The sequence below is a fragment of the Manis pentadactyla genome, chromosome 11, assembly GCF_030020395.1.
Source record: "Manis pentadactyla isolate mManPen7 chromosome 11, mManPen7.hap1, whole genome shotgun sequence".
In the NCBI taxonomy this organism is placed as follows: Eukaryota; Metazoa; Chordata; class Mammalia; order Pholidota; family Manidae; genus Manis; species Manis pentadactyla.
This window is the reverse complement of record NC_080029.1, coordinates 1,839,877-1,855,533: the sequence shown is the minus strand read 5'-3', so window position 1 is coordinate 1,855,533 and position 15,657 is coordinate 1,839,877. Positions and strand designations below refer to the sequence as shown.

At 47.1% G+C, this 15,657-nt stretch overlaps 1 protein-coding gene across 2 annotated transcripts in view; it reads left to right on the top strand.

The window, feature by feature from the left end:
• Positions 1 to 10,986, top strand: part of TDRD9 (tudor domain containing 9) — a 134,007-nt gene extending 123,021 nt beyond the window's left edge. For both annotated transcript variants that reach the window (XM_057488085.1, XM_057488086.1), the window contains 3 exons: positions 2,534 to 2,652; positions 9,003 to 9,075; positions 10,273 to 10,986. In XM_057488085.1, the coding sequence (XP_057344068.1) occupies positions 2,534 to 2,652; positions 9,003 to 9,075; positions 10,273 to 10,431 (351 nt within the window). In that variant the 3' untranslated portion in view covers positions 10,432 to 10,986. The remainder of the gene's footprint in view (positions 1 to 2,533; positions 2,653 to 9,002; positions 9,076 to 10,272) is intronic.
• The last annotated feature ends 4,671 nt before the right edge of the window (positions 10,987 to 15,657 follow it).

Below are 15,657 nucleotides of genomic sequence, written 5' to 3'. Positions count from 1 at the left end.
TGTTGACTGCAGCATTCATAATTCATAATTGCTAAAAACCGGAAGCAAGGGAGATGTCCTTCGACAGGGAGTGGATCAACAAACTGGCTTAGCCATGCAGCGGGCTGGGGCACTCTGCAGGAGTGGCATGGAACCGGCGATTGCTTCACGCAACGGTACGAGTGAATCTTAAGCGCGTGCTTCAGGACTTGGGGGCTGTGTGTTGTACGGTGGATTGCTGTGACATTCTGGAAAGGCAGAGGACAGATTTGTGGTCGCCAGGGGTGAAGGAGTGATTGACTACAATGGGTGGTAGGCACACCCCTCCATGTGCTTGCCAAACCTGGGGTCCATCCCTTGTGGATGAGTGCAGTTCTGGTGGGTGCAACAAAAACACATAACCTAGCAGGTGGGATTTGGGTATGATTGCTTTGAAGGGTGAGGGAAAAGGGCCTTTGGAAAACTGTTTTGGCTGGAGACAATAAGGCTACAGATGAAGACGGACTGCCAGCAGGTGCTGTCCTCTTTGGAGACTTGTCACGGAGCACAGGTTAATCCTGCCCTGCCCTGTGTGTTCCAGGTGCAACCCGGTGACTACATGGATGCAGGGGCCAGGTTTCTCCCCACTGAATGGGATGGGTGGGAGGACAGGCCGGAATGGCCCCTGTGGTAGGGCTTCACCCACAGGTGGTATATGTGGGCACTTGTCCATGACTAGCTCTGTGGAGGCCTAGAAGTGGCCCCTACAGCATGGACAAGCACAGTTCCAGGTTTGGTTTCTGATAGGATTCTCCAGTGAGGGACCAGGGCTCCCTGGAGAGGAGGCTTCCCCGGGGGCTGGGGCAGGGAGAGCCTGGAACTTCTCTCAGTGCCAGCAGGTAAGGAAGGGGTCAGAAACAAAAGGAAAGGGCATGTCGGGGGCCCAGGAGCCCGGTCACCATGGCCAACGCTGGAAGGGGGTGAGTGACCAAGTAAGGGACACGGTGGTGGGTCGTCACTCGAGGTGTAAAAGATTACCCGGCGTCTGTAAGGACATAAGTCAAGTGAAGGAACAAACAGGAAAGAGAAAAACCTGTACAGAATTCCCAGCAGCACCTAAAGATGCCCCTGCAGCCAGTGGAGCTTCATCCACCCCCTGTGAGGTGGCCTGCACCTAGTGACAAGCTTCCAAACTAGCATGGGGACAGGGAAGGGAGACTGTGCCATGGAAGGGCCCGTGGGGCCCCCTCAGTGGTGGGGGCCACCATCCCTGGTGACCATCATGTGGCATGAGAAGGGCACCCCCCTTTGGGGGGCTTTCCCAGAACCTGTCCCCCTAATCTGACCGTGAGAAGAATATCACACAAATCCAAACTGGGGACCATCCCACAAAGTACCTGAGCAGAACCTCTCAGAACTGTCAGGGCCTTGGAAGACAAGGAGAGGCTAAGAGACTGCCCCTGGCTAGAGGAGACGGGGGAGACAGGACCCCAGGTGCTGCGGTCGCTGAACTGGATGCTGGGGCACAGAGGGGGGCATGCCAGAAACTGGTCAAGTCCAGTGGGGCCTGCATGGGTTTAGACAGTAGCAATGTGCCAGAGTCGGCTTCTTGGTGACCAAAGTTGGGGGGCTGCAAGGGGCTAGCAGAAGGGGCTGGGCAAGGGCACACTGAATCTGCCTGCCCTTTCTTTGGAATTCTTCTGCAAACCTTGTAGTATTCAAAGTAGAAAGTTTATTAAAAGCTATAACAAAGGCTGGTAACAAAACATGGCATGCTGTAGGTTGGGAGCGAGAGGCTCCTTATCTTCCAAGTACATCTTACAGGCACAGTGAGGGATGTGCATGACCCCGTGAGCTCCATGACCTTGCATTTTAAGGCAGAAGTTTAAAAAGTGTGCTTACAGGCAGAGAAAGACAAGTACCAAATGATTTCACTCATATGTGGAGTATAAGAACAAAGAAAAACTGAAGGAACAAAACAGCAGCAGAATCACAGAACCCAAGAATGGACTAACAGTTACCAAAGGGAAAGGGACTGGGGAGGATGGGTGGGAAGGGAGGGATGAGGGCAGGGAAAAAGAAAGGGGGCATTACAATTAGCATGTATAGTGTTGTGGGAGGGTACTGGGAGGGCTGTACAACACAGAGAAGACAAGTAGTGATTCTACAGCATCTCACTATGCTGATGGACAGTGACTGTAATGGGGGTTGGGGGGACTTGGTGAAGCGGGGAGCCTAGTAAACATAATGTTCTTCATGTAATTGTAGATTAATGATATAAAAAAAAGTGTGCTTATACTAAAAAGTCTTTTAGTATTCTTGCTGATTTTTAATTTTTGCTAAATTTAAAATTTTTGTTAAAAATTCTTGCTGATTTTTAATTTATTTTGTCATTGTTTCTTAACATTAATGTCAGTGGTTCTTGATTTTATTTGGGTTATCTTAATTTGTTCCAGAAACCACACTGATAGTGGTCATAAGAATGTGAACTCTGAATGCTTCTGAATTATTTGTGTGTAGTGAAATTTGGTTATAGTGGAACCGTATGAATATTTATACTGCCATTCATTTATAGATTAATATTCTCAGGGCCACTATTAACAAGCTAGTGTGTGACAGACCGAACGGATCCAAATATCTTGGGCCAGAAAGAATCACACAGTTACAGGATAATGCCCGTCAGAAGCTGCTAGGGTAAGTTGTGTATTTTTCAAAAGATATTAAATATTTTTAACATTTTTAAAGCTGCCTTAACAATTGTCAGAAAGGCTAATTTCAGTTTTCTCTCTTCATTTTTTTTACATGAAAATTCTTCTCTGTAAACTTTGTATTGAAGTTTGACATTAAGTGCACAGGTTGCCTCAGGTCATTTGCACAAGGTGAATGTGCTGAGGACCTGGCAGCCAGGTCAGAAACGGTGTCACAGAACATCGGAAGTGCTTACAGAACTAGAACTCCATCCCCTATGTGTGTGGGAATTCGCAGGAAGTCCCCGGATGTGATGCCCCTGCCCCTGCCCAGCTCCGGCAGTACAGGAAGGATGGTAGCCTGGGGCCCCTTTGTGTCTCCTTACAGCACCCCCACCCCTCTAGAGGTGACCACATCCTGACTTGTCATGCCCTAGAGAGATGGGGGTTTTGGTAGCGATTCAATGATTTTTGTAAATTTGTAGGCCTGGGCTAACCAGCACCACAGCTCTGTTTTACAATTTCTTATAAATATTTTAAAACTGAATTGTGATGGTTGCAAACTCCATAAATTTACTAAAATTTTGAGTACTTAAAATTGATTGATCTTATGGTATAAATTATACCTGAATAAAACTGTTTTAGAAAGCATCAAGTTCTGCTGCCCATGGGTCAGCAGTGCCCGCTCCCCCCCCCCACAGCTAAAAACCAGCCTGCTTAGATCTCTGTGGATTGGCCTTCTCTGCAAGTTTTATGTAAGTGGAATCACACTGTTTCTTTTTAGTCTGGCTTCTTCCACTTCGCATGACATGTCAGGGATCCATGTCTGTGTCACAGCGTGTTTGTTCTTTTCTGTCACCGAATAGCCTCCCACAGTCTGTGCTCCACGTCTTGTTTATCCTCTTGCCAGTTGATGAAATGTTCGGAATGCTCCCTGTGCTTGGCTGGTGTGCACACCGCCATGTACAGTCCGTATGCGAAGGTATGTTTTCATCTCTGTTGAGCAGGTATCTAGGAGTGGAATTGGAAGGTTGTATGGTTAAGTTTATGTTAATTTTTTAAGAAACGGCCAAACTCTTACCGAGAGTGACTGCTGTATCCCATCCTCACAGTGCCGTCTGCTGGTCCCAGTTTCCACATATCCTCGCCATTGTCAGTAGGACTGGCATTGTCAGCAGGTTTTTTGTCAGTCTTGTGGAGGTTTGGTTATCTCATTGTGGTTTTAATTTGCATTTCCTCAATGACTGATACTGCAGAGCATCTTTTTATATCCTTATTAACCAATCAGAAACCTTTTTTGTATGTGAAATACCCGTTCAAATCTTTTTGCCCATTTTTTAACTGGTCTAATTGTCATTTTATTATTGAGTTGTAGAAATTCTTTATAAATTCTAGCCAAGTCTCTTATCAGATACATAATTTAGAGATACTTTCCCCATTATGCAGCTTGTCTTTCATTTTCTTTATGGTGTCTTCTGAGGAATACAAGTTTTTTACTTTGATGTTTATCTTTTTTTATGGATATGCTTTTGGTGCCTATCTGAAAAATCTTTGCTAAACCCCAAATCACAAAAGTTTCCTCCTCTGTTTTCCTCTCTTATATTTAGTTCTTCTATTTAGGTCTTTGATCCATTTTGAGATGATCTTTACGTTTGGTGTGAGATGTAAGAGTCTTAAGTTGTCTTTTTCACATAGTCTTAAAAGCTGTCCTTTCCCCACTGAATTGCCTTGGCCCTCTCAGAAATCAGTTGGTCATAAAGGTAAAGGTTTATTTTAGACATTCTCCTGTCCTGTTCATCTAAGTCTGCTCTGTGCCACTCAACCCTGTCTGGAATGCTGTGACCTCACAGAATGTTCTGAAGTTGGGTAGTGTGAGTCCCTCAACTTTGTTCTACTTTCTCAAAATTGTTTTTACTATTCTAGATCCTTTTCCTTTCCATATTAATTTTAGAATCAGGCTTGTCAATTTTTACAACAAGCCTGGTGATAGGGATTGTATTGAACCTGTAGATTAATTTGGGCAGAACTGCCATCATAACACTACCTAGTTGTCCTATCCATGAAGATGGGATGTCTATTAGATAACCTTTAATTTTTCTTAACACTGTTTCAGAGTTTTCAGTGTTTAGGCCTTGAATTTTTGTGAAATTACTTCTAGATGTTTTAGTCCTTTTAATGCTCTTTATTGTGAATGGAATTATTTTCTTGATTTTATTTTGGATTGTTTATTGCTAGGAATGAACAATTGATTTCCACATATTGGTTAACCCGTAACTTTGTTAGACCCTTGTTAGTACTAGTAGTTTTTGTAGGTTCTCAGGGCTTCCTGCATACAGGATGATACCAGGGAGTGGATGGTTACTTCTCTCCCTTGTGGCCTGTGTGCTCCTGATTTCTTTTCCTTGCTTCACTGTACTGGCTAGAGCCCTCAGTGTGCTGTGGGGTAGTAGTGGTGCCAGCACACATCTTTTGCCTGGTCCCAGTTTTAGGGGGAATGTGTTGCTGTTCACTATTAAGTGATGTTCATGCAGCCTTCTTCTGGAGGCTCCTCACAGGAAAGGATGTTGCATTTTGCCAAATGCTCCTCCTGTGTCTGCGAGATAATCATGTATGTTTTTGTTTTCCTTTTTTTCAATTTGCATGGTGTATTTTATTGTTTTTTGATGTTAAAACTAGCCTTGCATTCTGGAATGAATTCCCATGATGTATAATCCATTTTATAAATTTGTGGATTGTTTGCTATATGTTTTTAAGGATTTTTTCATCTGTGTACATGAGGTTTGTTGGTTTCTAGTTTTCTTGTGATGTCTTTGTCTGAGTTGGTGTCAGGGTAAGACTGCCTTTGTAGACTGAGTTGGGAAGTGTTTTCTGCTTCTCTGTTTTCTGAAAGAGTTTGCATAGGATTGCTGTTATTTCTTCTTTAAATATTTGAAAGGATTTACCAGTAAAGCTATCTGAGCTTGGACTTTGCTTTGTGGGGAAATTTGTAGTTACTAACTCAGTTTCTTGTGTTTTAGGTCTATTCAGATTTTCTTTTTCATTTTGAGTCAGTTTTGGTAATTTGTATCTTTCTAGTAATTTGTTCATTTAAATTGATTACCTTACTGGCATAAAGTTGGTCAGAATCTTCTTTTATAATCCTTGTACTCTCTGTACAGCTGGTAATTATGTCCCCTCCTGTTTCTGGTTTTGGTAATGTGTGTCTTCTCTCCTTTTTTTCTCACTTCTACCCTAAAGGTAATCAGTTTTGTTGGTCTCTTCAAAGAACTAACTTTTGGTTTCATTGATTCCTGCCCCCTCCCCGACCCCACTGATTATCTTTTTTCTGTTTCATTGATGTTCAATCTCATACTTATTTTTCCCTCCCTTCTAATTACTTTGCATTTAATGTGCCCTTTTTCTAGTTTTAGGTCACAGGGGCTTTGATCACTGTTTTGGCACCTTCTCTGTTACAGGCTTGCAGAACTACAGCTGTCTCTCCATCACGTTCTGGCCGCAGCCCATACTTTCTGATCTGCTGCTGTTCATCTTCATTCTTTCCAAAATATTCTCTAGTTTCCCTTGTAATTTCTTCTTTGATGGAATGTTGAGAGATACATTATTTAATTTTCTACTATTTGGGGGTTTCCAACTTTGTTGTGTCAATGATGTATAATTTATTACTGTGTGGACACCATACATTGAATGATTTCAGTCTTTTAAAATTGACTGAAACTTGTTCTATGGCTTTGCGTGCACTGCCTTCCCTGCCCAGCACTCTGCGTTCCCAGGCTAAGCACATCCCCGCTGCGTGCGCGGCTGCGGTGCTGGCGCTGGCCAGGCCTCCGGTGGAGGGGCGTTCAGGCCCCCCCTGTCCTTGCTGCTTCCTCTCTGGTTCCGTGAACGTTCATAGTGGGGCGATGAGGCCTCCGACTGTCACTGTTGAGTCGTTCCTTCTTCCGAGTCTGCCAGCTTTCCCTTCTTGCCTTCTGGGGCTCTGGGGAGATAGGGTACGTTTAGAATTACCTCCTCCTGATGTATTGGCCCCTTTGTCATCAAATCTGTGTACAGCAACGTCTCTTGTTTTATCATCTTATTTTGTCAGATATTAATATAGCTACTCTAGCTCTTTGGGTGCTGGCATATATTTTTCCTTCCTTTTACTTATAAACTACTTGCATCTTTGAATTCTTCAAATGTTTTTCTGCCCTGCCTGCTCCACCCTCCCTGGAACCGCAGCTCCCCTGTGTGTGTGCCTGGAGGCCCACTCGCTGGGCTCTGAAGCTCTGGCCACTCCTTTGGTCTTTTTTTCTCTCTTTTCTTCAGATTAGTTAATTTCTGTTGGTCCCTCCTGAACTTCACGGAGTCTTTATTCTGCCACCTCAGACCTGCAGGCGTTGGCCTGTTAAAAGGAATTTCCCCTTTCGGTTATTGTACTTTTCTGTTTGGTTTTTTTCATTTTTAACTTCTACTGAGATTATCTTTGAGTTGTCGTCACCATGTGTTCCGCCCTCAGTAGGCATGGTTTGCTTTAGTTCTGTGCACGCCGATGTGTCTGTCTGCGGCCTTTGTGTGCTGAACCCACGTCTGGGCTGCCATTGGCTGCTCCTGTCTCCTGAGCATGGGTCACATGTTCCTGCTCCTTTGGAAAGTGTCTCATGATTTTTCACTGAAAACTGGGCCTTTTTGATAATGTAGTGTAGCAGTATAGGATTTTTAACCTCCCAACCCCCAGCAGAATCCATTTCCCACCATGTAGTGAGGCCACTGATGCCTGGGTTCTGTTCTGCTTTTGTTCTTGAATCTTTTTATTTCTCAGCTTGGCTTCCTAGGGGTGTCCTTGTGTCTGCAGTGCTTAGCCAGTGACTAGCTGGAAGCTGTACCTAGGCCATTATCTTCTGCCCCGGCCTGTGTGTGTGGTTTGAGTGGTGCCTCCAAAGTTCAGGCAATTTTGAACTCTTCCCTGGATTTTTTTTTTTTTTTGCCAGGACTTCCCTGCGCAGGCCCAGGGCTTCCCTGTGTGTGCATGCCACCTCCTAGGTGCCCAGTGCTGTGTGGGCATGGGCCCTTGCATGTCTTCTGTGTACGTGTGTGTGCAGCCTCGCAGGCAGGCAGGGAGTGTGCATAAGAGCCCATTGGCCCACTGCAGCACCCTCACTCCCAGGACCTCCCTGTCAGCCTTGGGTCCTCTCTTGGGGCTCAGGGTGCCTGTGCCTTGAGGCTCGCAGAGCTAGGGGCCTTCCCCATTCTTCTGCTGAGCTCGCGGCTCTTACTGCGTGCTGCGTGGTGTGAGGGTCTTTTGCCCTCTGCTCCAAATCAAGTAAGCTCAGTTTGGCAGTGGAGACGCTGACGTCCATGGCCGACCAGACCTGGCAGCACTAGGGAGCTGGAGTGGGCTGGTGCTGGCACAGCACTGGGGGAGCAGCCCCTCGGCCACCCCGGAGCCTGCAGTTTTCCATGAGTGAGCTTCTCATCTAGTTTGGTTTTGGTTAACTTCCAGAGCCTTCCAATGATTTTTTTGGACAACTTGTCTAATTTTGTAGTTATTTTTGGGGAAACGGGAAGCAGGAAGATTTGCTGACCTCTTTACTCTCTCATCGTTAGAGTTCTCTGTCTGCTTTTTTGCACAGATGATATTGTCAGCTTGTCATGGCTGCTGAAGAGCAGGTGATACAAAGTAGCTAGTACACGCCAGAGAACCTGACTGTGATGCAGTGGCTCCTTGTAGGGGCCGCCTGTCTCGGTAGCAGGCCCTGGGCATGTAGAGAACAGAGCTGTCTGGCCCAGTCCACGCATCATTATCTGTTCTCCAGTGAGCAGTGGTGTGAGACGGTCTGTGAGCGTAACTTAGGGTATCAGTGACACACACTCTTAGGAAGGTTTCACATGAAAAACAATGTGGTTACTACATTCATCGTTATTACCGAGTCCCCCCCCCCCCACTGCAGTCACTGTCCGTCAGGGTAGTAAGATGCCACAGAGGCCCTACTTGTCTTCTCTGTGCTGCAGTGTCTTCCCCGTGACCCCCCCACACACACCATGTGTGCCCCTCAATACCCCTCAATCCCTTTCTCCCTCCCTACGTACATTTTAACTTTCTAAAACTTACTGTAGTTAAACTTCTGAGGAAAGTTTGCAGGATTTAAATCTTTTTTTTTTATACATCCTATTTTTATTTTTATTATTTGGAAAATTATAGGCTATACGATGTTGCAAAGAGCACAGAGAGGTCCCTTCCCCCAGCTTCCCCCAGTGGGCACAGCTCACGTGACTATAGGACAATACAGGATTTAAATCTTTTTAAAAAAAATCATAGTAGTGTTTTCAGTGCACTAACATAATGAAGATTACTTTTAATTCTTTTTTTTTGAATTTTAGTTTGTTCTGTCATATGAAGCCAAGAGAGAGGATTGTTCCTAAGTGGCATGAAAAGCCGTATGACTGGAATCAGGTGAGTGAGAAGAAACGGGATGTGTGCGGGCAGCCTGCCCCCGGGATGGGGCAGAGGGACGTCCTATTGGCTGCCGGGGTGCTGGCCTGGGCACACAGACTGTCTCTGCACGTGCGTTGTGTGCTGCCCATCCCAGCTCACGTTCTGTGGTTTTACACAGCAGTTAGAATGTCTGAATTAGCTCTTGCACACATTGGTGCCAGGGCCGTCGTACAGTATACCGTGGCCAAGCAGCTTAAACAGCAGACACTTGCTTTCTCCTATTTTTGGAGGCTGGAAGTTGAGATTAGGGCGCCAGCACGGTCGGGTTCTGGCGCGGGCCCTCCTCCTCACTTGGGGACATCTGCTTTCTTGCTGTGTCCTCATGTGGCAGGGGGGCAGCAAGCTCTCTCACGTCCCTTAAGGGGCGCTGGCCCCCTCATGGGGCCCAACCCTCACCGCTCATCTCACCCTGGTCCACTCCCAGAGGGCCCCTCCTGGCACCGGCACAGTGGGCTCCCGGACTTCGCCAGATGTGCCGAGGGGACGCAGTTCAGTCCCATAGCAGTTGTGCAGTGGGGAGGGCCCATCTCAGACACCCCGACATTTCCTATCTGAAAGGTTTAGAAAATGGAATATAATGAGATTTTGGGGAAAGAAACTCAGGGAGGAATTTTAAGCTTAAATCCTAGAATCAAAGATACCTTCATAAATCAGCCAGCTGGGGTGGTAGTTCCTCATCCCCCTGCAGCTGAAGTGAGAAGATGCCCCTGGAGGTGGTGGTTTCCCACCCGGAGTGTAAAGGAGGCGTCCACCACCCCGCGTGCTCCTGGATGGGCTACCCCCCGCCCCCGGCCCCGAGGCTGAGGGGCCTCCCTGGGCCCACCTCTGAGCACAGAGCTGCGGCATGGGGATGGGATGGGGGTTGGGGGGACACCAACCACCTCTCCAGACTCGGTGGGTTGGGGTGTTTGAAGCTAATAGCAAGACTTAATCTGAAAGTAGGATTTCATTTTCAGAGTGGTTGTTTTAGAGAACTTACATGCTTTAAATGCCTATTGAAGTTACTGTTCACATTCTGTAAGGATTTTTGGAAAACTAAAAGAATGCTTTCTGCTGTCATGTCTGTATGTGTCATGTGATTTCACTCACTCAGTCCCCCTTACTGTGTCCAGTGGGCCCACCCAGAGTCTGACTGGCCCTCTGTCTGCCCCTTAGGTTGATCCAAAGCTGGTCATGGAGCCAGCTGACCAGGAGGGCAGCAGAGGGAAGAGCACCGCTCTCTACCAGCTGCACAGACCGATCGTTCTCAGTGCCTGGAGGTGCCAGCCGGCCGCTCCAGCTCCTGCCGAGGACGGCTGCGGAGGACTGGGTTAGGGCCGCGCCTGCAGGCCGGCTTCTGTGAGCTTGCGCGCTGCGCCCACCCCGGGTCCTTTACTCTCTGGGAGGTGGCTGAGAGTGGTATTTCTGTTCAGGTGGGAAGAATTAGAGAATCTAGTCTTTCCTAGAAACAGAAAATCATTGTATTAAACATTTTGGAAAAAACTGTTTTGAAAGAAGACTTCATTTGGAAAAAGAGCTATATTTTGTTTTGAATTTATTGAGGTAAATATAAGTAGCTAATCTTACACGTAAGGTTCCAGAATGTACTTCCATGTTTTATTTTGTCACAGTGACGTAAACCTGAGGTCTGGGGAAAACCAGGATTCGCAGTTGACCACAACGGAAAAGCTGTTTTTTCCAGAACCATGTGGCATTTTCTAATTCTTTTTTTTCCATGAGGGAAAATACCTACTTTTGGTAAAACTAATTTCAGTTTTGTGTATTTTGGATTTTCACTTAAGTTACAATTCTTGGTCCACATTTTGGGATCAGAGTGATTACCTGGCAACTAGCCTATCTATGTTAAAACAATAAAAGCATTAGACTAAGTTTCTGTTTCGGATAGTTTTTTTAGTCAGAGGAGATTAAAATGTATTTCATTCTAGAAAACCTGAGTTTATAAAACTGATAAAGAGATAGAGACCTCTTTGTAGAGGTTTGTTGCTGGCAGTCAGGGTGTCATGAGAAACACAGGCCACAGTGAGCGCAGCAGATGGGGTGCAGCTCAGGAGGCGTGAGCCTGACGCCAGAGACCCTGCTGCCTGGCTGCTTGGTTCTGGGTGGGCGATTGAGGCTTCTGAGGAAATTAGAGAAGCACATGTATTTGCTCACCAGCGTGGGGTCATGATCAGGAGCTTGGGCATCGGACTTGGGAACGTCACCCCCCTGGGGGCTTCTGCGGGCTGGGCCTGAAGTCGGAAAGGTCGCTGTGTGCCAGCAGCCCCGTGTGTGTCACTGCATGGCCCACTCTGTGCCACTGTGCGCCCCGGCTTGCTCAGCCTCCGGGGGCAGCTGTGAGTAAAGGCGTTGCTGGCTGGGCTCTGGGGCCGCGCTGCCCAGCCTCAGATGGAGGTGGCGCACCCAGTGAGTGGCACAGCCTTTCTCGGCGCCCACCAACGGCAGCCCAAAGCACACTCAATTTAGAGGTAAGATTTCACTTGCCTTTTCAGGAAGAGGTTTTGGGTGAAGACACAGGGTACTCTGACCCTGTGTCTTTTTCTGCTCTGCCAGTGTACACGGACTTAGCCATGGTCTGCAGAGTGACCACGGTGTGGCCTTAGTGGGGCAGTCGGGCACTCTCCCTCTCCTCAGTGCTTCAGTCAAGGCCACAGGATGGTCACAGAAGTAAGAGCCCGAGGTGGGGCGGTTCCTTGATCCCCCGGTTCTAACCCTCCCAGGAGACCGTCCTGTCACCTGTTTTGCTTCCATCTTGCTAAGTGTTTTATTAGTAGTTACTCTTTTCATATTTTCTGCTTTGTCGTTATTTTATTGCTATTGTAATAGATGAAGGTGGAGCTCTTTACCTCAGTCTGTGCCTTCTTCCCCCAGCACGTAGTGTGGCCACATTGATACTTCCAGTCAAATCAGTCATTCTTTATATAATGCTGACTTTGTGAGTGTTGTTTTCTGGAAACCAAAGTGCACTTGCTTGCATCCCCTTCCTTATGTACCTTTGGAGACTGCTTGGCTTGGTTTTCACCTAAGTAATTCTCTGCTTGCATATTTTTTAAAAGTTGCTGACGTTCTTAGTAAGTATCCATGATATGTTGTGACAGGAACCAGTATCAGAGGATGAAGTCATTAGAGTCCATATTACTCGCACCCCCGCCACCCAGTGCCCAGGGGCAGCCGGCGTCTCTTCTCTTGGGCTTTGAGTCAGTGAGCATGTGCTCTGCTCTAGGGAAGGGTGGAGCTGAGCATGGCAGCCCAGAGAGACAGCGCTGTGGTGGTTGGAAGTGTACCTCTGTAAGGGCTGATGGTGCGTGTTGCAGGTTTGTGCACTGTATGTGTCTGCTGCCTCCATTCAGCTCTTGTCATAGCTCTAAGGTAGCCACAAGACAGCATGTGAGCCTAGGCTGCAGTCCAGCAGGACCAGCTCAGAACTGACAACGCGGGGTGTGTTGTGCAGACCCTGCAGTAGCAGGCGGGTGCAGAACAGCCTGGCTGGTGTGGGGACAGGGTAGAGCCCAGAGAGGCGCATCTACATCTGGGGAGAGGGTAGCTGGTAGAACAAGACATGCAAAGGCCTGGGGAAGCCAGCGTGCCAGGGGGCCAGCCAGAGGCCCTTCTGCAGGACAGGGTGGTTAGGAGGTGACCCTGCAGAGAAGCTGATGGGTCTGGCAGCTGCTTTGGTGTTTACGCTGAGTGAGGTGAGGGCTTGCAGAGGGCTGTGAGCAGGGAAGCATCATGCCCGGACTGGCTGCTTTGTGGGGCATGGGGTAAGACCACTGTGCAGTCCCAGGCAGGACACCCTGCGGCGAGTGGGCAGCCAGACCAGGGCTGTGCCAGAGGGAGAGTGGCCTGTGGCGGGATCAATTTGACAGTCAGAAGAGAGCTGTCAGGATGCCAGTGCAGTGGGCTGCACGGTGGCCCCTCCAGAGCCGTGCCCTCGTCCTGACACCCAAGCTCTGTACACGTGACCTTCTCTGGGAAAGCGTCTTTGCAGGTGTGATGAAGTTAAGGATCTCAAGTGCATTGTTGTGGATTTAGGCTGGTCCCTAAAGCCAATGACAGGTGTCCTTATCAGAGACACGGAGGCAGAGGGAGGAGTGCCACTGGAGACCGAGGCAGAGATGAGAGCCATGTGGCCAGAGCTGGGCAACACCTGGAGCCCCAGCAGCTGGAGGGGGCAAGAGGGGCCTCCCCGAGAGCCTTCGGTCCTGCTGACACCTGGATTTAGGACTTCTGGCCTCCGAACTGTGAATTTGTTACAGCAGCCCCAGAAAGCTGATCCAGTCCCATCCGGAGATTGCTCATACATGTGGCTGTAGATTCTATTTATTCTCTCAAGTGGTTGCATACTACAGGCATGGATCTGTACATTCACTCAACATGTGTTGTGGATCATATTTCTAGACCCCTCCACAAAGGTTTGCCTCGTTTTAAGTGCTTCATGGTATGTAATTTTATTGATCTTGTAATTGAGTTTATTTCATCTCAGTGGACATTTGGATAGTTTCTGGTCCTATTAGGTATGGTGTTGCAGTTAATATCTTTGCACATCTGTATAATGTATTACAGAGTAAATTCCTAGAGTTAGAATTGCTGGGGAAAGCGTACTTATTCAATAACTTAGGTAATAGATGCTGCATGTTGCTCCCTGTAGGGGCTGTGCCAACTTGCAGCACGTGAGAGCCTGCATTTCCCATACTCCTGCCACAGCGGTGTTAGGAAAGTTTGATATTCGTGAGATCATCTGGTATCTTGATCAGATTAGTAGTTTTAATTTGAGGGTCTCTTTATGAGTGAGGGGAAGCATCTGTATACACTAAGAGCCACTGGGTTTCCCTTTGGTGAACTAGCTGCCATATCGTTTGCCAAGCTATCTTCGTGTTTTATTTTACTTGCTATTTAAGACTTCTTTATAGTAAGGAATTAGTCCTTGTAACACGTTACAGATATTTTCCCATTTGTCTTTTGACTTTATTATGTTTTCTTTTTACTGTGTGAAATGTGTTTTTTATGTAGTCATACATGAATCTTGATCCCTAGTTTGAGATTATTAGAAATATTTCCGATGTTTACTTGTAGTACTCTTAATGGTTTCACTTTGTGAATCAGCTTTACTGAGGTAAAATTTACACACGAGGAACTCACCCATTGTAAGTGCGCAGTCTGAAGTTTAGCAGATGTGCACAGTGAGACCGCCACCACACTGACGGGGTGAGTGTCTGCCGCCCCAGCGTCCCACCTTCGCGGTGTGGTCCCCCGGCCGCGGCAGCTCCGGCCCCTGCCCAGCTGCCCTGTCGCGGGCGAGCTGAGTTTCTCACCATCGTCCTTTTGGGCAGATGCGTCTTTGCCGTGGGAGGCGGCCCTGTGCTCAGCAGCGTGTCGTGTCAGCACCACCCTGTCCTCCGCCTGCTGGATGCGAGACAGCCTTCTCGTGATGACCAGACCTGTCTCCGGACGGCAGGCAGGCCGGGAGCCCCAGCCCTTGGGCACATCGCCCCTTCCTAGAGTCCCATGTGGTTGGACTCACACAGGATTCGCTCTGTCTAGATTACTTCAGTCAGCGCGTCCTGAGGCCCCCTGTGTTACTGTGTTGAGAAGGTCACTCATTCCCTGCTGTGCATTGTGTTGATCTGTTGGCCTGTTGATAGTTACTTAGGTTGTTTCCAGGTTTGGGTTAATTTATCAATAAAGTGGCTGTGAACGTTCCTGTATTAATCTTTGTGTGGACACACATTTCTAGGGTAAATACCTAAGAATGGAGTTACTGGGTCATAATGTGAGTGTGCACACCTGACCCATGAACAGTGCTGGAGTCAGGGGCAATGGCCCCCGGCATGGTCGTAAATCTGAGTGTAACTTGACTCCTCAAAAACTGCTACTACTCCTAATACCCTCCTGTTGACCAGAAGCCTTACCAATAACATAAACAGTTGATTAACACATTCTGTATGTGTATTTATACTATATTCTTACAATAAAGTAAGCCTGGGAAAAGAATGCTTTTTCAAATTGTTACAAATCTCCAAAATTTTTCCAATGTATTTACTGAAAAAAAAACTGCATGTAAGTGGATCTGTGCAGTTCAAACGTGTTGTTCAAGCGTCAACTGTAACTTTTTAAACAAGTTTCTTAAGTGTTTTTCAGAGTGGCTACCCTATTTTGCATTTGTACCCCCAGTGTGTAGGGGTTTCAGTTGCTCCAAGCTCCCCCAGCGCTTGGTACCGGCAGCCTTTGAGTTTCAGTTACTGAATGGTTGGGTAGTCATGTCCGACTGTGATTTTTAATTTGTGTTTCCTGAAGAAGGCTGGTGCTGACCATCTCTTTGTGTGACAATTATTTGTGTGTCTTTTCCTGTGAAGTATCTGTTCCAAATCTTTTCCTCATTTTTAATGGAGTTTGTTAAGTTGAATGAATTTGTTAGATATTCTGGGTACAAGTTCTTTGTCAGAGATACATATTGCAGGTATTTCCCCCTAATCTGGCTTGCCTTTACATTTCTTTAATGGTGTATTTTGAAAAGTAAAATTGTTCATTTTAATGTTATTTATC